Here is a 22626-nt window from a genome sequence, read left to right as displayed (position 1 = left end):
AGTCAAGTTGACTGGAGATGCTGCGAATGACAGTTCAATTTACCCAGAGAATACTGTATTGGAAAAATCTAAATAGGACAGTAGAAAGGAACTCTGGCAGAGAATCCTCAGAGTTGGGGGACACTGTATCGTGTCTGTTAAATGATCTGAGACTTTCCTGTCAAGTCTAATTCTGTACGCTACATATCCATCTAGTACAGACATGTCAAACACAAGGCCGGGGGCCGGATGCGGCCCGTGAAGTGGTTTCATGTGGCCTGCGAAGCCATCCTGAAAACAGTGAGGGAATGGCCCCAGCTGCCTTGGCCCGCCGGGAGCCAATGTACAATTTTGTGGTGGCCATCTATGCTGAAATGCATTCAGTCTTAGCTCCATAAGCCCCCCCTCCCCACATGGCCTGAGAGGAACAGTGAGGCTCCTCCAATGGACCATGCCTTGGCACTTGCCCTGGTCCTACTCCCTTCTGCCAGAGACCCTCAGATCTGTCCCACTCCTGCCCAGGCCCCCACAGACACCCTTGACACGAACAATGTAGAGCTGGCCACACCTACCCAGTAGGCCACACCCACTCCATCCATGCCCACCCAGTACGCCGCACCCACCCTGGCCACACCCACCTGGCCCCCTGAGGGCACCTGCAATGCTGATGCGGCCCTCAATGAAATTGAGTTTGACACCCCTGATCTAGTAACATTAACTGAAAGATATTGCTGCTATTGCACATACATGTACACACACAAGATCTTATTTTGGGACTTTTTTTAAAAAAATCCAACATATAAAGTATAATATGCAATTTGTATTTGAGATATTCTTTTACCTTTCTTTGGTTATGAGGTTTAAATAGCTTCTCAGAAAAAACAACTGCCGAGTCCTGGGTGCCTCTCTGAGCTTGGTTGTTTGCTTGCAGATATTTCATTACCCAATTAGATAGAATCTTCAGTGTGAGTGAATGTGGGGTTTTCTCCCTACTTATGTGCGGTAGCCTGCCCTGTCAATTTCTAATCAAGAAATTACCAAGGATAAAATCCCTACCAAAGCTTGCTTGCTTGCATATATGTACAGATGATTCTGTTTTAATGGAAAGATTATTACTTTCAAATCTAAGTTAACCATAATAATCTGTGACTGTAGGAAGGGTTGATTTAACAGGACAGGAGAAACAGCTGTTGCAGAAGTACTAATAAAAACACAAATTAGAAGAACAGTTGAGATCAATGCAATCTTAACACTTGTTTTCGTGTTTGAAAAAAAAAAAGCTTTTCTTTAAAAAGATTCTTCCCCCCCCCCTCTCTGACTACATACAGCCATTTCCTGTAACCTTTTCTATTTATTTTGGATCCTAGAGACAATGGGTTTTTGTAAAAATGAGACTTGCAAAAATGAGTATCATGTGGACTCCATGGCCACACAAATATTTGGTGCAGAGCGCTGCTTTCTATAAAAAGACAAGTTGTTCATTACATATAAATAAACTCATCTTGTTAAGTGATGGAATAAAAATAAATAATGAAAACATTGTTTTTATTTGTGCTCTGACTCTTCATTTCACTGTACTTGGAGCACATCAACCACAGCTTTGCTGTTCAACTTGGCCCAACTACTGCAGCCATACACACCTGAAATATTCACTACTAGGGCTTGTCCTGCACATATTTATTCCCACACATTATTATCTTCCTCTTGCTTCCTATCTCAGATCCCTTTTTTTGTTAAAGCTTGTTTGTACTTGTTTTCGGAGATCTTCTTCCCTTTTTTGCTTTTTCAGCTCCTGGGCTGATAACATAATGCCAGTTCCATCACCTCAGCTTCGCACAGCTACGTGACAAGTTATACCATTTTTTAAAAATTTCAGATGTGCGTAGCTAATAAAAAACGCAATTTATAAGAATTCATAGTATTTATAGCATGGCACTTTGAAAAGCAAAATTTTAAGAAAACTCTTTGTAGGCATCAACCCTAGCAGCACTATATACAACAAGAGGGGGGGGGAGAAGCAATTTTCCCATGGTAATTGGTTACTGTGTGTCTGCACTAATATCAACTATCCTTTCAAAAAGACAGTGTTACCATATTTCCTGGTCCTATTTATAAACTCATCTCTACACTGAGAATTAATCACCAAATAAGAAAAGCAGCAGAGAATAGCTTTACAGTATCTAGAAGAGGCTTCATTCCAGAAATAACCACATTAGTGGTTCTCGACCTTTTCTTCACCACAGACTCCCTTTAAATACCTTTTGTGGCCACGGGCCATGGCCACGGACCACCAAGACTTAACTCAAGATTTAAATCATAACATTTCTTCAAGCCTTCACAGACCCCCCCGTGACTACATTGCGGCCTCCCCCAGGGGTCTGCAAACCACAGGCTGAGAATCACTGTATTACATTATAATATATTGTATCATATTGTGTTGTATTCTTATCGTATTGTGTCATGGTTTATCACATTGTATCATATCTCAGTAGAGAGGTGCACACTGCTTTGAATTTGAAGCTGAAAAAGTGGTTTGGAAGAGGTGTGGGCATGCACGCCAAAGCTATTAGTGTTGCATCTTTTCTTGGGCTTAGAATATGCAGTAAATTGTGTGAACCAAAGAAAGGCTGGAGAAATCTAGGCACTCTGAAGCAAACTATTAGATTCAGGATTGTAGACATAGGTAAAATGTGTAGTCAGGAATTTGCATTAGGCTTTGTTTTCTGCTTCTGTCTTACACCAAGTCTAAGCTATGGTATTGTGGGGTTACTTTTGGTTATACTTCATCTTGTACTCAAAGAATATAGTTTTTTCTTGTGATCACCCTTGTGATCTGTAATAATAATTTGAAATCTCTCAGGTCTCTTCAGGGATGGAAGGTTCTTCAATTGTAGCAATGGTCTATCTGGAACATTACATTTACTGTTGTGTCTTCTTTCTTTACAACCTGCAAGCTGCTATAGCAGTGATGGCGAACCTTTTAGAGACCGAGTGCCCAAACCACAACCCAAAACCCACCTATTTATTGCAAAGTGCCAGGGCTGTATCAGCATTGTGGTGCCTTCAGGGGGGGCATGGCCCACTGGGTGGGCATGGCTGTGATTGTCACGGCCCACTGGGTGGGCGTGGCTGCGGTGGGCATGGCCACCTCGATGTTGCTCATAGGAGGAATGCCTGTGGGGGGCCAGGCAGGGTTGGGGGAGATCCAGGGGGTCTCTGGTGGGTGGGGCAGTGGGTAGGAGGCCCAGCATAGATGAGGGGAGGCACGCAATCCTAGGTGGGACTGGGGGGCCATGGCGCTGATGGGGATCCGGCTTTCCCTACTCGGGATGGCCTTTGGCTTGCTGGGTGTGGGCGTGCTCTACCACCTCTACTCGAGCTTGCTAGCTGGCCGTTTTGCCTCCTTTGTGCTGGGTGGGGCTGCTGCTCTGGATGGCGGCGGCAGCCTAGTAGACCTGTGCAAGCTGCTGGCAGCAGCAGCGCGCGTGCCCACAGAGAGGGCTCTGAGTGCCACCTCTGGCACGCGTGCCATAGGTTCGCCACCACTGTGCTATAGTATGTCACTGGGGGCAACTCTGTAATTATGTTCTTCTATAATGAATGTATACATATTACAATTTTAAAAATTACATTTTATTATTTTTCTAATGTTTTCTTTTGTTTTTAATCTCCTGTAAGATTGATTTTTCAAGGGGGGGGGAGATTGGGGCAAGAAGGGCTGAATTCTTTAGTTGCCATACTTACATATTACACACCCAAGAAGTGGCAGTACAGAAATTATTTCAATTTTTGCATTTTGATTTTTAAACACCGAAAAGGCACAGAATATGGCATTTCTATCTCTTACACATACCAGAGTTAGGAGATGGGTGACAAATGAAGTCTTCTATGGAAGAAAGTGTTGGATAAAGGAACAACCAAGTTGCTACCTAAAGCAGGAAGTAGATCCAAGGATATGAAGACCGAAAGACTGGAGGTACCAAACTATCTTATGGCAGAGATGGTATGGTACCTCCAGTCCTTCATCCTGTGGCTGCAGTCTTGCTATAGTTATATCTTATCATACAATACAATACAGTACAATAAAAGAACCAGAGGATGTAATGGACATGAATTTTGTCTTCTAATCAAACCAGTGAATATGCATTATTAAGCTGCACTAATAATTAACCTTTTTATCACACTTGAAAATAAAAGCAAAAATATACATTTAACCGTAGGAAAAAAATGAAATAGGGATAATTTTGTTTTGCATGCTTCTGAACCATTTATGGTTGCTTTGCAACTGAATAATTAGGGTCATTTTCCTCCAAGCTAGAGAGAAAAGCTGATGTTCTTATCATTTCCTCACTAGACGGTAATGACATATTCAGCACTAATGTAGCAAACAAAAATACGATTATTATTATTATAACAAAATGGAATAATTTACAACCAAAAGATAATGTATGTCTATCCACTGCAGGTTTAAGTAACTTTAGAGAAAGCTGATTAAACTAATCTCCCCCAAGTCTGGTAATCTATAGATGAACTGGGACCTTTACATTGGAATTTGGGGAGCTGTAATCTTTTGTACATTTGGATGGTGCCAGAATGTGGAAAGCAGGATTATACAAACAAGAGTTATCAATCCCAATAATTCTACTCACCCTTTCAAGATCCTGTCTAAGGTGTGTGAACAGCTTCAAGCGCCGGTACAATACATCCTGCTCTTGCTGAGCCAAATTATCCACTTCGTCTGTCTTGGGCATCAGCAGTGGCTTGTTATAATTGGCTTTTCTCTTCATCTTCCAGTACTGATAGACAAAATCAACTAGCCACTCAGTCAAATCAAGGTTCTCAGCCACTTCAGAAGGTTTCACAAGATCATAGAAGTCCTCTTCCAACTGCTGGAGCTTCTGTTTTCTCAGTGTTACCTTTTCCATGTCTAGTTTACCTTGATCTGCCTCCATCCGTGCCTCATCTGGTGGCTTGGTAGCACCAGTGCTGTGCTCAATACAAAATGACTTGAACTTTACCTCATCATTTTCTGCTAACAGTGTCCTCATGTCCAAATTGTGCTCAAAGGCACATGTTACATGGAAGGCTGTGATGCAGGAAGGCATGGAACACTAGAATGGGAAAGGAAAAAGAACAAATGCTCAAATAGCTGCTTGGAACATTGTACATCAAATATTGTCAACTAGTAACATTTTTGCAAGAAGATCTCAATATAAGCCCAAGAGAGAATTATCAACAGAAACAGGAGGAGGGGGGGGGGAAAGGAATGGAAAGTATTGTATTCTCATTACCTTTCACATTGGCATTTTTTTGAGGTGATGAAGAAATACCCCACACGCATTTGCACAAACCTTTTAAGCACTGAGAAATATCCTGTTTCTATGCTGCATTGTTGCTCTCATTATGTTTACATCACAGAACTATTTCTCTTGGGATCTATTTGATTTGCTGAGACGTAATTAAATTATTCAATATAGACAAACTTCTATCCTGTTAAACTGATCCACTGTATGTATTTCAGTATGATCAGATAAAGTGTTCCTATTCTTTGATAGCCTTCTGTGATAACATACAAGCCATGATATTATGAAATATAATGTAAGATTCATTCAGGAAAAGGAGGATAACCATGCCCTGTGGGGTAAGATGGAACAAATATACCGATACACTGCTCAGCTTTTAAAATGTGCACTGTGCTGCTAAGGAGATGCATACTTACTCCCCACTAAGAAGCCAATTTTCCTAAGTATCTATAATTCATTTTCTATGGTCTATCACAGAGGTCCCCAACTTTTTGGGTACCAGGGACCGGTTTTGTGGAGAAAGGTTTTTCCGCGGTTGGAGATTGAGTGGTTTTGTGTGCTGCCTGCATCCCACGGATGGGGCGTCGCTTGTTTGTGCGGACCAGTTGCTGGCATGCCACGGATCGGTACTGGTCCACGGACCGGGGGTTGGAGACCCCTGGTCTATCACAAAGATAAAAAATACACACAAGAAAATACATTCTTCCAAAGACACAAGTTTAGCAAATAACAATAAAGCAATTTTATTTCCCTCCTCACCTAGTTCTCTGTATAGCAGATTTTCAGAGGCTACGCAATAGAGTTTGATCAATTTCATTTATAGAACTTCAGCTAATTATCCCATATATAGGACAAGATGTCAGTCAAGACACAATACATGTTAAGGCTAGGTGAAACAGGGTCACTTTATTGGGGTCATAACATAGCAAAAGCAAGGGGCTCCACCTGGATGCCTCCCATTAAAGAATCAAGGTGGAAACTTGGATTGGCTTCTTATGTAGTCTTTCCATGCAACCTACAAACTGATACTGGTTCGTTTCGTGCAGCTATACAGAAGGGACTGATACATCAAAGGCTCAACTGAAGTAACACCATAGGCCGAATATAAATTTATTTATTTATCTGTATGGAGCAACATGATTTACCCTTATTCAAAAGATTCAAAATGAGGAATGAAATAAACAAATCTCAGAAAAAATGTACTACTTATAACAGCTATGTGGCAGAATGTTTGGGGGGGAAAGGCCTGAGAAAAAGGAAGAGTTGAAAACATCAGAAGAAAAAGCTTTAAATGTGTCACATAGATAAAGTTAAGACACAAACAATTTCAGCATTGAAGGTAAACTTTTGTTAGAAGAAATGGTGTCTGAGCAAAGGTGTCTGAGCAAAGTCATAGGGCACAAGAACATTAGTACATGAAAGTAATGTAATCTGGAGATGTTCTGAAATGTAAGGTATTGGTATGTGATATTAATGGCAGAGAAATGAAATCTAAAAGCCTTTCCTTCCCATTTTCCCTACTGAATCATCCTTTTGTCATGGTTCCGATAGATGAAACCCATCCAAACAACTTCAAGGCAAGAATTCTTCCTCAAAGAACATTTTATTCAGGAAACAAAGTATCGGCACTACATGGTTGAACCCCAAACTAGATTCCCTTCCCCCAGATACAAAGTAACAGAATGCAAGTCCCACCCCCACAAAGCAGTCCTAAATCACATCCTCCAATTAGCCAGGAGCGGGGCTCTCTTTCCAGCTCCTCAGCCCGCCAAAACATTATCAATTTGTGCCCTTGAGTTTCCAACGGAGCCGCATTGTTATTATGGCTAGCTAAGCTCAAGCATTCACCCCATCCCCCCTTCAACTTCTAATTTCTAAACAGAAGAAAAAGCATGTTAAAAGCAAAGTAAAAATGGCTGCATTTCCATCAGTTGTCAGAGCAGGAACATCCAATGTTACAGCGTTGACACCTTTTTTATTGGGATTTTGATGAAGAAAAGAACAATACAAAAGTGTATACTTCTTAAGTACTAATATACTTGGCAGCTGGGAAGATGGGTCATACAGCTAGTCCTCAACAGCTAGTCCTCAACATATGATTGCAATGTAGCTGGCAGTAAAGCTGGTCGGTCACATGACAATTTTGTAATCTTTTTTGTGGTGATCATTAAGCGAGTCATTAAGTGAAGCAATGGATTGCTATGGGTAGGGCTTTGTCAAAACATAAAGGTTTTGTCAAAACTGTCGTAAAACACAGCCACGTAACTGTGGGACACTACAGATGTCCATAAATGGAGCTACGTTGCCAAACACCCAAAATTAGGTCATGTGATCACAGAGAAGGTCCAACTGTTGGGAATTTGAAATCTGGGTCGTAAGGCCTCTTCGGTTTTAACTTTGAACAGTCACTAAGCGACCAGTTGTAAATCAAGGATTACTTATAGTTATTTGCCACTATTCTTTTTAATCTTTACACCACAGTACCTTGATTTTTGCTTGACAGACAGGGTATAATTTTATGAAAAAAGTATATGAATTTTTGTCCTTTCAGGAACTTGTAATATATCTGGAAGCACTTTTACTCATTTCTTCCATCTGATATGAGAGATACACACCACATGCATACATGTCTTTAATTATTATTAATTTAAAAATGGAAAAAGTGACTTCAATTTCTTCTGGGCCACTATCTTTAAAACTAAATGTATTAATCGTTATTGCACTGAGAAAAGAGAATTTAAAAAGCATATATATTATTGAATCTTAAAGTGTTTTTATGAAAGTCTTCTGCTAGATCCTCCTTCCTCAGGTGACAAAACCTAAAGCACCAGTTACTCTGAACATAACAGGTTTATACTGTAATACTATTGCCTCTTCCAAGCCTTCCACTATTCATCAACTGTTTTTTAATGGATCAGAGTGTCATATAATTATTCAAGCCATAACCCATATGAAATCAGTCTATTCTAGCTGTTAATGCCAGTTAAATTGCGGTAAGCACATTTTTGAAGGGTTTATTACTGTAGGCAGCACCCTGAATGGCTTACATTACCAGGATCTTATAATTACCAAAATGCTAGCTCTGGCTTTGAGTGATTACATTAACACCCAGGATACTGAGAAGTTAAGTATGAGACCTGATATTTCAGGGAAAAGGAAGAGTAATTCTATGGATAGTTTAATATATCCATTCTTGTGGTTTCATTTTTGCTTCAATGATCCTCCAAGGCGTTTTTCTGCTCTGCTGAACTCCAAAAATCACCCTAGGAGAATATAAGGCTGGTATGAAGGATTTTATTCCGCATCTTTTTCTTCATAACTTTTTTCTATACAAAGTAGACCATTGCCTTTGCTTTATGTACTTGGAATCTGCCAGGATTAAACAGGCCCTGAGTAACTGTCCTACTTAAATATTTCAAATTGCTTTTTAGAGCCGAAGTATGAGGAATCCACAGCATGGGAAACTCAGGTAAAGATTAAAAACAGTGATTAAAAAAAAGATTCATAAAGCAAAGTTGGTTGGTTATAATGTGGTTGATTGTGGGCATACCTAATGTGACTCAGAGAATCAAAAAATGTTGAAAAGATGCAGTACCATTATTTTTCTAATTCTTACTGCATTTTGAGGTTGCAGCCAGTTGCCAACTATAAACAGCTCCAAGTTTTCTTGTCCAATAGCCAAAAGCCATAATTTTATTGTACACGTAGCCAGACAGCTACCAATGGAGGCAATTGTGTAACATCCAGGGTTATTTTAAAATGTGAGATTGGAAAGATCCTTTGTGCTGCTATGTGCACAAGTAAAAGGCACAGTGGTGAGATGAAAGCTGAGCAAGAAACTTTTTGGCTCTACTAGTTTTCAAGTTACTGCAATAAATTAATCAGTCCCATCCCCTCCTTGCCTTTGCTACTTGCGTCACAAACAGTATTAATATCATTCTTAAATTGTTTATGGCTTTTGCTGGAACAACAGCCTACACAATGCCCTTTTAAACAGGAAAGATGATCCATGCTACCTTAGAGATAAAGTAAATAGAATGCCACCCATCCAGGGTTTCATTTGACAGATGGCAAGTGGTGCTTATCAGGGACTCTGCCCAAAATGCACACAGGAAATAATTAGTAAGCTGGGCTAATGGGATCAACAACAAAGAATACCTGTTCAACCTTTGCTATCAAAGAATGCTAAGAGATAGTGAAGACATTATTGATGCAATATTTTTGACCTAGACTGAATGAAACTGTACAGCAGGGCAAGGGAGAAAATACTGAAAGATAAAATGAACTAAGTTACATGATAATAAAGTTACATGATAATATGTGCACACACTAACAGGAAGAAGATAAACCACAGGGTTGGATAAGCCTGTGCTAAAATGTTCTTATTTGAATGTTATAGTCAAAGAGGTGATAACCTATATATGTTTGTTCATATGTGCAATTCAGGATAACAAGTCCTATAACAAGTACTGAAGCTGTTTTGGCTAATTTTATGCTTACAGTATTTTGTTTTCTTAGTTTCAACAGTTTCATGTAATATGTTTAATCAATATTTAAATTGCAGCCAATGCAGAGCCCTCAGTTTCAATGTTTTCTATGGGTATGCATGTGTGTGCATGCGTGTGTAAAAAGATTCCACCGAAAGACTCTATAACAGTGGTTTTCAACCTTTTTAATGCCGCGACCCCCAACCGGTCGTAAGTCGAGGACTAAACCAGTCGTACGTCGAGGACTAAACCGGTCGTAAGTCGAGGACTACCCAACCGGTCGTAAGTCGAGGACTTTCCCTGCCCGGGAGTGCCACGCATGCGTGGTTCTGCTCCCTGTGCTGGCCGAGGCGTAGCTGGCAAGCAGCAGAGACGGAGCAGGCCGACCACCAGCTGGCCCAGCCCAAGGGAGGTAAGGCACCTCCCGGAAAAGGGGAAAAAAATGGCGGACAGCCTTGCTTGGCGACCCCCGTGAAATGGTCGATCGACCCCAAATTGGGTCGCGACCCATAGGTTGAGAACCGCTACTCTATAACCAACCTAGTTGCAACTCTATGAACCACTTACAAGTAATTCCCAATAGACTGCTGTACAATCACCCAATGTACAAATAACAGAAACAGAACTTCTTAACTGTTTGGGTTTGATGGCTAGAAACTGCTGGGGAAACTGCTGGTATCCCCCTAAGATACTCAGGCCCTAAGCCACAAGGTCTTTATAGCTAATGAGCAGCACATTGAATTGCACTTAGAAATCTATAGGTAACCTATACAATTCCCACAGCAGCAGTGTAACATCAAGACTCTCCACTGAGCATACATGCTGTTTTCTGGAATACTTGAAGTTTCCAGTTGGCCCCATGTACAATATGTTACAGTAATTTAGGAATGATAAGGACATCAGTGACCTCTTTCACTACATTCTGTTCCTAATTGGTTCATCAGGAGTGTAGCTGTACAACACTCCTCCTGGTGATGATTTCCACCTGCTTTTTGAGCATGAGCCATGAGCCAAGGAGGCCATCCAGCTCATTCTGTGGAAACACAACTCCATCAAGAGTCAGCTATGGCATAATCAGAGAATCAAACAGCTTCCAAATCAATAGCACTCCATCTCATTTGGGTTGAATCAAAGCTTTGTTGTCCCTGACTTCAAAAAGGGAAAAGGAAAATTCAAGGAATTGCTAAACCTGGTTAAGATTAATACTGATTTATGTCCAGCTAAAAATCTCAAGAGCACATAGTATCTTGGAAAAGAAAGAAAGTGCCTTTCATCTCTTTTCCCTACAATCTTTCTTAAGGGTTCATAAAATAAAGAAAAATAAAGTCTCCTCTTCTTTCTCTGCTTATAATGGATATATCTACACATTTTCCCCAACAGGATTTATTACTGAACAATGCAGCATCTTCTGGTTTGAACATCATTTTATACACAAGGAGAGGGAAGTAAGGGAGGAGTAGGCACGAAGCAAGTAATTTCCAGACTATCCATCAATCTCACTCCAGACAGAACTGAGATTAACAGTAGATTAACAGTAGAATCTTATGTTCTAGGAACTCCAGCAAAGTGAGTCCCCCATGCAGAAATATCATCACAGCAGAGTATTATGTGATGTTAATGCAATTCTGGCCACTGGAAGTGGCTACCTCTGCCATCAACATGAGATTAGCAAGATCCTAATTTATCTCAGATCATATTCAAGTCCCTACAAGCCATATAACTATCTGGCAAGTTATGAATTATTTATACATCACCTTTATTATTTTTAGAAATAACTCAAGATGGCAAAAATATCCAACACACCTTCCTCCTCCTATGTCCCAAAGGTGCTTTTCAAAAGGTAACAGGACTTTGATTTCTTTTCCTTGGAAACAGTTTCTAGCCAGAACTGAAGAAGCTTCTTGAGTGAGAAGTGAAATGTTTTCAAGGAAAAAAACACAAGAAAGTTCAGTTGCCTTTTGAAAAAACATCATTGGAACAACCATTATTTGGATGATTGAGAATCTCCATAGACCAGGGGTGTCAAACTGCCGGCCCATAGGCCGGTTTCATCATACCGAAGCCGCGCCCACCCCATTGTTGGCAATGCAAAAAGAATCGCGATATGTCGCGACACGTCATGTGACGAGTTTGACACCCGTGCCATAGACTTTCTCCTCCTATTTTCCCCACAACATACCTGTGAGGTGGGTTGGGCGGAGAGAGGCTAACTGGCCCAAAGTCATCCAGCTAGCTTTCATGGCTAAGGTGGGACTTGAACTCACAGTGTCCTGGTTTCTAACCTGGTGCCATTAGGCAAAACTGGTTCATATGCAAGTTATGAGTTATTCTGAACTCAAAGAACTCAACGTGCATTTTCCCCAATTTCTCCTAAGAACTTTGAATACAGTGAAGATCTGCAGACAATTATGAATCATTACATGATGTTAGGTGATTCTAGCTGCCCTTCTTTTAAGGTTGCTGGTAATTTATAGCTTTGCAAGATGTTTGACAGTTACATGTCACTGATGCCTTGGAGCACTGAAATGATGCTTCCTGTTTCGCTTTCAGAGCTTTCATGCATCATATTATTTCCTTAATACTAATGGACAGTCACTGGGGATGCACAAATTAATATCTTTGCATGTTATAATTCTTAACTATCATTTACTTCAAAAGTACTTTGTCTATATATTGGTCAAATGCTAGCTGGAGTCTTTTTTCTGACTTTCAACCATAATATATTTGTGTTTTTATTAGCACAAGCTCTCTCCAATTTTTAGTTAAATATAATTAGCCAGTCTCTTTTGGACGGTTGTTCTTTTAACCATTCATGTTGATTTCTTCAGAATTATATCCACTTTGTGCTAAGCTCTATAGCTTTTACTAAGCTTCACAGATTTTGATAGCTCTCTCCAATAAGGTTTCGCTGAAAACAAAGATTATTTCAACTCAAACGCAGAGTTGCATTTTAAAATCCATCTGGATAAACAAATCCAGAAGAAGGTGCTGTATCACCACATTGTAACGGAATTTGCAATCCTAATGGAGTGGGAGGGTATGCAGATTGAATTTCATTTATTTCTAAATTCCAGATTAGTGCTTAGTCATTGCTTAAATGTTTAAACAAATGAATCATCCACATATTTCTTTTTCTTTGCAACAACATTCAATTTAGTACTGACCAAGAGTCTTACTGGCAATCTTAATGAAGACTGACAGACTGTGGGTTTCAACAGAAGAATAAACACTTTGTTTTCCATTTCAGACAACTTTTCATGCAAATCCATTCAGTTTCAAAACTAAGATGTGAACCAGAACTAAGAGGATGAAATCTTGGAGAAAACATATCCCCCCACCCCTCTGCCTAGTGTAGCTGATTTGTTTCTTTGCCCTTCCGTTCTTTGAAAGCAGCTGCCTTTGTGACAAAATATCTCCATCTGGCAGGTTGAATAAGCAGATCCACCAAGAACCGTCGGAACTGAATCAACATTGGGAAGATTTAAAGAAATGCATTCAAGTTTTCATTTCAGGAAAGAAACAATTTTAATTTTAATGAAACATTCTAAGAAAGCAAGGCCTGGTATCAAAGATGACATTTTCATGGCACTAGTGCAAACTGCAGAATCCTGCCAAAGAGTTGTTCTGTGGTTGCAGTCAAAAAAACCTGATTAATTAATTATCTCATTAGTTTGTCTGCCTGGTAGAAAAACAGCTATCAGTCAGGCTGAGACCTGCAAACAATCTCTCTTACTCTCCTGTTTGTAGAGAGAGCTGCCTGCAGAGAGGCAGCAGACTGCATGAAGATGCCATAACAACTCTTCTAGCACTAATCAAAGAACAACATAGCATGTCTGGGAAAAGGTGTTTCAGATCTAGGAACTCAATTAAATGGCCTTTTGCTGTATTCTAAGTTGAATGATTCTGCTGTTAACAAATCCAAGTGCACTGACAATAAAATGCTAAATAAAGGTAGCAGCGCTGCTTAAATATTGCTGAAAAGCCAGCAATGACAGACTTTTTAAACTGTTTATCTACGTTGTTGCCCAGTGAATCCAAACATGCACAATGTCTGTACAAAATTGTAAGGTGATGTCATCATTTTTTTTAAAATAGGCAGAGCACAAAAAATAAAAGATCTGATTCTTGGATTTTCTTAGAATCAATTACTTACTTGAATACAGGTTCCAGTGCACTCCTTGCAAAGACTGCACGACAGAGCCCATCTGCTTGCTGGGATATGTGAAATTTTTGTAATCGGTTCCATTTTTTCAGGGCATCCAATGCTAACCTGAGAATAAGACAAAGCATACAAATAATCAGTTTCCATATATTGTCTTCAAGAACAATGAACCAATTCTCTCTGAAGATGAATATCACAAAATACGCCTTTGACACAAATCTCTGGGGATGCTCATACCCCCATACCATGAGGGCATTTATTTGGAATGTCTGAAGGGATAACCATAATAATGTTTCAAATGCTAGATTTTCTTAAATAATTTCATTCAATGGTATGAACAGTTTGTGGAAGATGTAGCAAGCATGATCTAATCCAAACAGATTTCATCCACACTCCGTTCGTTCTGTTTAGGCAGAAATCACTTAGTCTCGTACTTCGGGAATCCATAAGGCACAGCTAACATGAACCCATTTTGTTCCACTCCGGGTAGGTTTCAGGGCTCCCCCTCTCTTTGGGCAGAGTAAACACTTTGGCTGAACTCCGAGGGCACAGGTCCGACAGAGCCAGTTTCCAAGGGGAACTTTTAGGATTCCATAACAAGCCTAAAAAGAAATATAAGGATAAAGATTAGTTACTTATGTGATGAGTGCATATCAAGATTAATATACCTTATGATAAAGTACCATGATGCATTTTATGAATAAAATGACTGTATTAGTTTACAAATATTAAGTGTATGGGATTCCCTGTTCCCACCTACCATCAATATAATGGTATAATACAGTGGTGGCGAACCTATGGCACGGGTGCCAGAGGCGGCACTCAAGAGCTCTCTCTGTGGGCACGCGTGCCGTCGCCCCAGTCCTAGGCCTTCAGCTGGGTTTTATAAAACCTTTTCACTTTAGGCCTCTGCCACCATGTGCAAAAAAAAAAAAAAAAGGTTCAGTCAATTTCAACTTCTTGCGGGGAAAAAAAAGATCTTGTAAAGTTGGAATTGGTTGATTGAACTTTTTAGTCCCACCCAGTCTGCCGTTACCACCGCAGCCACGCCCACCCAATGGGCCATGCCCACCCAATGGGCCACACCCACCCGGCACTCGATGATGCATAAGTGGGTTTTGGGTTGCAGTTTGGGCACTCAATCTCTAAAAGGTTCGCCATCACTGGTATAATATATAATGTAGGTGAAATATAATGTAGGTGAAACAGTAATATTCCTCCCCGAAAATCTGATTAGGCAATTTTCTGAATGAATGCATGAGAGTTGAAAGAGAGTGAGAGGATGGGTAACACATTATTCTTGCCCCTAAATTTCCATGACTGCCTGACCCCATTGCCTTAATCTTGGACTTTTGATCCAGATTTTCTACTGCATAAGAAATATTTTTTATTTACCATCTTAATAGCAGTGATATTTTTGTTACTTTTTTCCTATCAAATTCAGTACAAAATATTTTTCAAAGCTGTTTTCCACAGCCACAGCAGAGACCTAAAGGTTATTCAATGTTCTGGCTAAGTTTATAGATCACACAAAACCATAAAATGGTTTGATTGATTTTGACTTCATCTTATAATGGCTTGTGCAACAAGTTGTTAAAACAGACTATGTCTTAGTGCAATATAATGCACTGAATGATACTAAAGAAACATAAACGAGTAGCTAAAAAGATATCAGACTCAGCAATTTATGAATAAAAAAAAGGGGGGGGAAAGACATTTAAAAAGAAGGAGAAATAGTGAATCTAGTCTTGTGGCCTTCCATTTCAGGTACTACTGCATTTCCAACATAAAAATTCTTGGACATCTTTTGCATGCCTGAATTTGACATATTTATTCCTTTAATATCACAAGCAGTAAACTGGCCACAATTAACAACAAAAATATCATGAATATGCATCCAAAGATACCACTGAATGGTTAAGAAATGCAAAAATAAATAAATCATCATCTGCTATTGTTGATGAACAAGACAAGTTGAGTGTCTCCTGTTCTCCCTTTAGGCAACTCCTAAGGTTGCCCAAATCAGACTCTGGCTGTGGCAAGTCTCCAGAACTTTGCCTTTTCAATGTAGTAGTTGCCAGCATTTTTGCAGATATAGTCGTTCTAGGCACCTGGAAATGCCCTAGATTTCCCAGAGATAAAAATGTAAGGTAAATCGGTTCAGTCTTGAGAATGCTACAGGACATAGCAGCAAGAATCTAAGAATGCTCTTTTAACATCACTGCTTGGCCTGGGTCAGCTTTCATAAGGTAAGATAACCTTCCAATTCTGAGTCAATAAATCTGAGGGAACTGTCCTTACTACCGGATCACAGAGACAACTGCTACTCACCTGATGCACACAGACATTGCATTTGTCACAGAAAACCATCTCATTGCCATCTTCTCCTTCTGGTGAACGGCACACATCACATACCACATCCTCATCGTACTCTATCCCAAGGCCTTCTTCTGTCTCAATGGCAATATTCATATTCTCAGAGCACACAGTCTCCAATTCCTCAAGCACTCTTTCCAAGGTGAATTCATCCATTTCTGGCTTTTCTTAAAGAGAAAAGGCAGCAATACTTTATTTACTTTCTGTGAAGAGTCTCAAATTCTGTTGTGATAGATATTTGTTGACAGTTAGGAGTCAAGAGAAGAGAAATTCTTCTATTAGCATCTAATAAACTGAGCATCAACTGGTTATGCTTCTCTTCAATCCTAATTGAAATAAAGATATATATAACACAAATGGAGCAAGGAATCTTGGAAAGAAAATCAGTGAATAATAATCTGAAGCTTAACTGCTACAGCTGAGGAGCACATATTCCTCACAGGCTCAACACTGTGGCTGAGCCAATATTAAGCACAGACTGGAAAGAAAAGTCAGAGAACATTATCTGGTCCTGATATATTCAGGTTATCCTGGTCTCATAACAACTATGGGGGCAGCATATTCTTCCCCACTGAGCCAAAATATGATTTCTACAGTGGTATTTAATAAACCCAATGGCTATGGTATGTACTGTACATGATGCGTATATGGTTTGTGGCAAGGGTCTTCAAACCTGGCCTTTTTATGACTTGTGGACAACTCTCAGAATTCCTCAGCCAGCGTGCCTGGCTGAGGAATTCTGGGAGTTGAAGTCCACAAGTCAAAAAAGGGCCAAGTTTAAAGACCCCTGGTTTATGGCTTGGCACAGTGGTGGCGAACCTATGGCACGTGTGCCAGAGGCGGCACTCAGAGCCCTCTCTGTGGGCACGTGTGCCGTGCCCTGGAGATGACGAGGGACTGGCCCCCACCGCCCTGGCCCCGCCCACCCAGTCTGCCATGACCACCATGGCCACATCCACCCGGCACTCCGTGATAAATAAGTGGGTTTTGGATTGCAGTTTGGGCACTGGGTCTCTAAAAGGTTCGCCATCACTGGCTTGGCAGATCGTGAAAATCAACCAATGGCCTTTCTTCTGCAAAATATGGTTAACAAACTATGGTTCAGTTTAACATTTGAGGATAATAAAATATGCCCACTAAAAGCAAGTACCAGAGATTCTTAAAGAAGTTTTCTCTTCTAAGTTAACTTAAATTGCAGCAGACTGGTCACATTTTGCTTGTGACCACATCTTGAGGCTTATTCTTATTAAATCAGACTTCTAAGTAACTAAAGCCAGCCATTTGATTCTGGAAGTGCCTAATTCGCAGCAGGAATCACTGCTCTGGTATAATATAACAAATCAGCCATCTTTCCAGAAGTAACTTATAACAGCCACTTTGATTCCATCCACAATGTAGTATATAATAGTTCTGGTTTGTTTAAAATGTATTGGTTAAGAACTCTGCATTCTAGTAAAGGGGAAAAGATAGCAAACAGCAATATAATCTCATTGGAAAAGAATTTTACTAGTAAAATAACTTTTTTCCCCCTGTGCCTTTGAGTCAATTTCTGTCTAATCCCTGCAGTCTTTTTAGCAAGATTTCAGAAGTGATTTGTCCTTGCCTCCTTCCTAGGACTAAGAGAGAGTGAATGGTCCAAAGTCACCTGGTTGGTTTTGTGTTGAAGGATGAACTAGAGACTCATGGTCTTCCAGTTTCTAGCCTATAATAACTTAGGTAAATTTTGTAATTACTTATGTAAATAACTATTATTTATGTGGCTATAGTTTGTATTAAAGAAACTGTTAGGAATATTATTTCACATGGAAAAACAAGTTGCATTAAATCTTATTCATGCTGTGTCCTCTTCTTGGCCTTTCAGAATTATAGCACCTGAAAGCCCTTTCAAACACAATTGTCTACAGAAGTATATGGTGTCTTGCCAAATGTGTCTCTCGGCCTGAAAGAATTTGCATATCTCTGCTTTATCATAGCATCACTCCTCAAGTAGAGGGTCTCAAGGGATATTCTGCAAAGGTTTATCCTTGTAGAATTCTTCAATAATACACTGTATCTTGTTTAGCACACCCTGAAATCTCAATTGATCAATCAAACGATGGGATATGCAAAGGGAATCAAAATTAAATGACCAAAATTAAATCAAAATGGCATTTAGTACGAATCAAGCTTAGTTGGAGGGTTGCATATTACTTCATTATAAGCAAGATCATAAAGGTGATTTTCTTTTAGGGTTCACACTTTATATTATGTGTGCGGTATAAAGGAAAAGTGAGGTTTATCCATTATATCCATGATTAAATCAGTGGCTTAAACTGTGGTCTTCAGCCGCATTTAAAAACCCAAGGATTATTTCTTTAGAGGCAGTATAACTGCAGCAAAACTTCCTTCCCTGTTACAGAACACCTTTTCTATTTGGAATCCTGGAGAACTGCTAATCTTTTGCTTCCTTAATGTTCCAAATATTTCTAGTTACTGATTTGTATTTAGAAAGTAATCTGGTATGAGTATATATTAATTTTACATAATACTTTTTAAAGACAGTGAACACTGTCCCTAGGAACTTGGTGCTGAATTGATTATTAAGTACTTGTTCATTCTCCCATTGCCAGTTTGCTGCCCACCTATTGCCTCCTCCTCCTCTGTGCAAGAAACAGGGACCTCTCTGGATTTGTAGCACTTGAGAAAGCATCCTGGCTATGATGAGATCCTACTCTCTGTCCATCAAATTACAAATTGGAGAGACAGCTTATGAGGAAAATCCCCCTCACTCTGCTCCCATTCACCTTCTGTTTTGGACACTCAGCTGCTCTGTCTTTATACATCTCATACAATCTTACAGGATGTAGATACTCAAATCAATCTTTGCCTGGGGGAGGTAATTATAAAACATTTCATGGAAGAAGCTGAATACAAGCAAAAGGAAAGACAGAGCATTTTCCTCCACTGATTCTGGTGAGGGGAGAGCCAAAGCTGCCACTTCAAACATTCCCTTTCAAGAATTCCTGGGGGGATGCACTGCCTCCAGGGATGTTGTTGGACTGCTAAAAATAAAAATAAAAAATTTCCCCCAGAGAATGATTCAGTAGGAAGGTAAGTAATAAATAAATAATAAAACTCAACCAATTGGTATTAACCTTGAGTAGACTACATGAAAGAACCTAAGGTTTTATTTGCCCCTTAAAAATCTGGCTTATAGATAAATATGTGGTGAAGATGACAACAAGAAGATTAGAGCAGAGTGTCAAAACTGCCGGCCCACAGGCCGGAGTGCCAAAACCGTGCCCACCCCATTGCCGGCAATGGAGAAAAAGTCACGATACGTCGTGATATGCGACGTTGAGAGTTTGACACCCCTGGATTAGAGGAAGATCAATAACTATATTTATCAGTGACTGGAAACCCCTTATGGGCTTTTTGCTGAAAAATAGAGGAAAATGATCTTGTGATCTATGGGTTTGAAGATTAGAAGAAATAGCTTATGGAAAGAAGGAAATTATGGTGCAACCTTAGAGAGGGTAAAATATATCCTCTAAAATATAATTTCATTTATATCTTCTGTCAAAAGATAAGAAACTGCTTCTTTATAATCTTTTCTTTTTTTATTTCTTATTCATTCACTATTTTTCTTTATTTTCTCTGTTTCTTTTCTAATATTTGTTTTTATCTCATTAAAAAACTTCTTCAGTAAAAATTGTATTTAAAAAAGTCTGGCTTTCCAATAGGATTACAGGTTCTATGAAAGCGAAGACAATCTTTTAGCACTTCATATCCATGCTGAAAGACAAATTTGCATAAACAACAGAGGTTTATTGCTAATGGCTCATTCAAATATTTAATAAAGAAACAAACACTTTTAACTGTGGTAATTTAGCTAACTTGATGGAATTGAGCTTGCATCATCATAGCTATTTGGTATTTTATTAAAGAGCAATAGATACATGGTATAAATAAACAATTAAAAGAAGTTAAAGCAACTGAGGAAGTATGCTGATTTTTCTTAGGTAAAATAGGAACTGCAGTGGTTGGAAGTAGCAGCACAAACTGCTTATTCTCTTTGTGCTGGCTCTGTAGCTATTATTCTTATCTACCTCACACACACTCCCATAAGAATTGGGACCACAGTTTCTAGTACTTTTCTTCCAACTCATCCTTTCTTTTCTGTCTTTATCTCTGCTTCTTGCCAAGAACATTAAACTTGAAATTGGAAAGAAAATAAATTTATGAAAGGTAATCCACTTGTTTCTGTAGCTTGCAAAAGAGCTTCTTAGATAACTCTCTGGGAATGGGTGAGTTTTTACAAGAAAGGAGGAGAAGGGAGAGTTAAAGTTGCACTGAAAAAAAGATAACTGTAATTTTCAGAGTCCTATTACAACACATGGCTGTTCTTGGTGAAGGATTTTTTTAAAAAAAAACTTGAAAAAAAACAAACAAACAGCAACTCCACAATATACTTGAATGCTTGGGCAAAGGCACCAACTTCTTTATGAAGCTTGCACTTTTTTTTTTTTACATGTTTAGGCAAGGATCTGGGGTTTCGTGGCACTGTGTCAGTCTCTATTGGTATGGGATTTAGCCAATACAATTCCAAATCAAAATTCTTTAAAACACTAGAATGATTAGACCACAACATGCAGAGAAGCTTGACTGCACCAGTTTTATTGCTGACAAACCTTTAGGAAACCAAGTTTGGTATCAAATCTTTGGAACAGCACAGATAATCACCTTTTAGAAAAGAATTTTACTAATATGATCCCAACTATTTGTCTACATTGGATGTAGCAGTACAACATACTGTACATTGTCCTTCAACAGGCAGCTCCTTCTGGCTGAAAATAACATATTGTCCCAGCATCATTCCAAGTAGGGGGAAAGATAAGAATCACTGGCTATTTATGCTGATGTACACAGAAGTCCTTTCTGCCATGGACAAAGGTATAATTTATAATTTTTGTAAACAATCCCTTAAAGCATCCTTTTAAGTTGGTCCAGAACTACAAAGTTACTCTGAAGGGCAACATCAAAATATGCCCTGGTGTGATAGCTGGTTCAATCTCCTAAGAATCATTCTGTGGAATTATCTTAGCCTTCTCCCTAACCTAGGAGTGCAATGGCTCAGTGGTTAAAGAGGAAAGCTGAACTGAGTGCCGCACAATGGGGTGAACTCCCATTCCTTGCCCCTGCCCACCTAGCAGTTTGATAGTGTGCAAATGCAAGTAGATTAATAAATACCACTTCAGTGGGAAGGTAACAAGAGTTCCATGCACCTCTGGCATATAGCCAAGATGGCCACATCACCAAGGAAAATGTCTTCGGACAATGCTGGCTCCCTCAGCCAAGAAACCGAGAATGACCTAATATGACCATCTTCCATAGCTGCCAAATTGTTAATGGTAACTTCTTTCCATAAGAATTCAGGCAGCAGCCTTGAAAAAAAATTAGGATTTAGAAGAAAAGGATTAATCCCGGACAATCTATTTACTTGAATGAGTTTAAATCTCTGGAGCCAAATGAATTGCAACCTAAGGTACTGAAGGAGCTAGATGACGGCCAAACTTTTATCTCTGAGAAAGCCTGAAGAACAGGGGATAGGATAAAAACAAATCTTGCTTAACTTTATCACACGTTTTAGTAGGAAGCTTTCTTAATAGATTATGAGGATATTACAGACATAATATATCTTGATTTTAGTAAACCAAAACATTTCATGACATGATTTTTAGCAATTTAATTCAGTGTGAGTTAACAGTACGAGCAGTCCGAAAGTAGCTACCTAGGAAGGTGATGAATTTATCCAGAGGCTATGCTGTACAACTGTCTGTCTGGGAAATTTTAACTTGGATTCTTACTCTGAACAAGGCATTGGACTTGATGGCCCAAACAGTCCTTCTGATTCTCTGAAGAAATAATGGCAGAAAGCTTTTGTATAAGATTTGAATTGGCACATCTAGAAAAAAAGCAACCAAAAATGGCTAAAATAAACTACAACCAAAGTTTCTCTTCTTCTTTCAAATGATACCTATTTTGAAAAAAGATGCCAATTTGGATGAATGGCAGAAGGGTATTAATAAATTTATTTGGGCGGGGAAAAAAACAAGAATTAAATTTAAGATCTTACAAGACGCATGGGAAAGAGGAGGACTTAAGGCGCCTAACTTGAAATTATACTATGATGCGGTGGTTTTAACATTGGTTAGTGATTGGCTTAATTTAACAAATAAAAGTATACTTCATCTGGAGGGATGGGACTTATTATATGGGTGGCATGCATACTTAATTTATAATAAAAAAGTTGACAAGGCTTTTAAATCTCATATTTTAA

The 22626-nt window shown here is 39.3% G+C and overlaps 1 protein-coding gene across 1 annotated transcript in view; it reads right to left on the bottom strand.

Moving 5' to 3' along the window:
- JADE2 (jade family PHD finger 2) overlaps window positions 1-22626 on the bottom strand; it is a 208626-nt gene that overhangs the window by 29669 nt on the left and 156331 nt on the right. Inside the window, exons 6-9 of the mRNA XM_029285772.1 lie at window positions 16263-16474; window positions 14366-14533; window positions 13923-14039; window positions 4629-5090 (exon numbers count right to left, since the gene is read on the bottom strand). Of these exons, the coding sequence (XP_029141605.1) occupies window positions 4629-5090; window positions 13923-14039; window positions 14366-14533; window positions 16263-16474 (959 nt within the window). The remainder of the gene's footprint in view (window positions 1-4628; window positions 5091-13922; window positions 14040-14365; window positions 14534-16262; window positions 16475-22626) is intronic.

This window comes from Protobothrops mucrosquamatus, unplaced genomic scaffold (genome assembly GCF_001527695.2).
Source record: "Protobothrops mucrosquamatus isolate PMUCROS unplaced genomic scaffold, P.Mucros_1.0 scaffold_186, whole genome shotgun sequence".
Taxonomy (NCBI): Eukaryota; Metazoa; Chordata; class Lepidosauria; order Squamata; family Viperidae; genus Protobothrops; species Protobothrops mucrosquamatus.
Note: the sequence above shows the minus strand (reverse complement) of the source record. Positions and strands in the feature narration are given on the sequence as shown.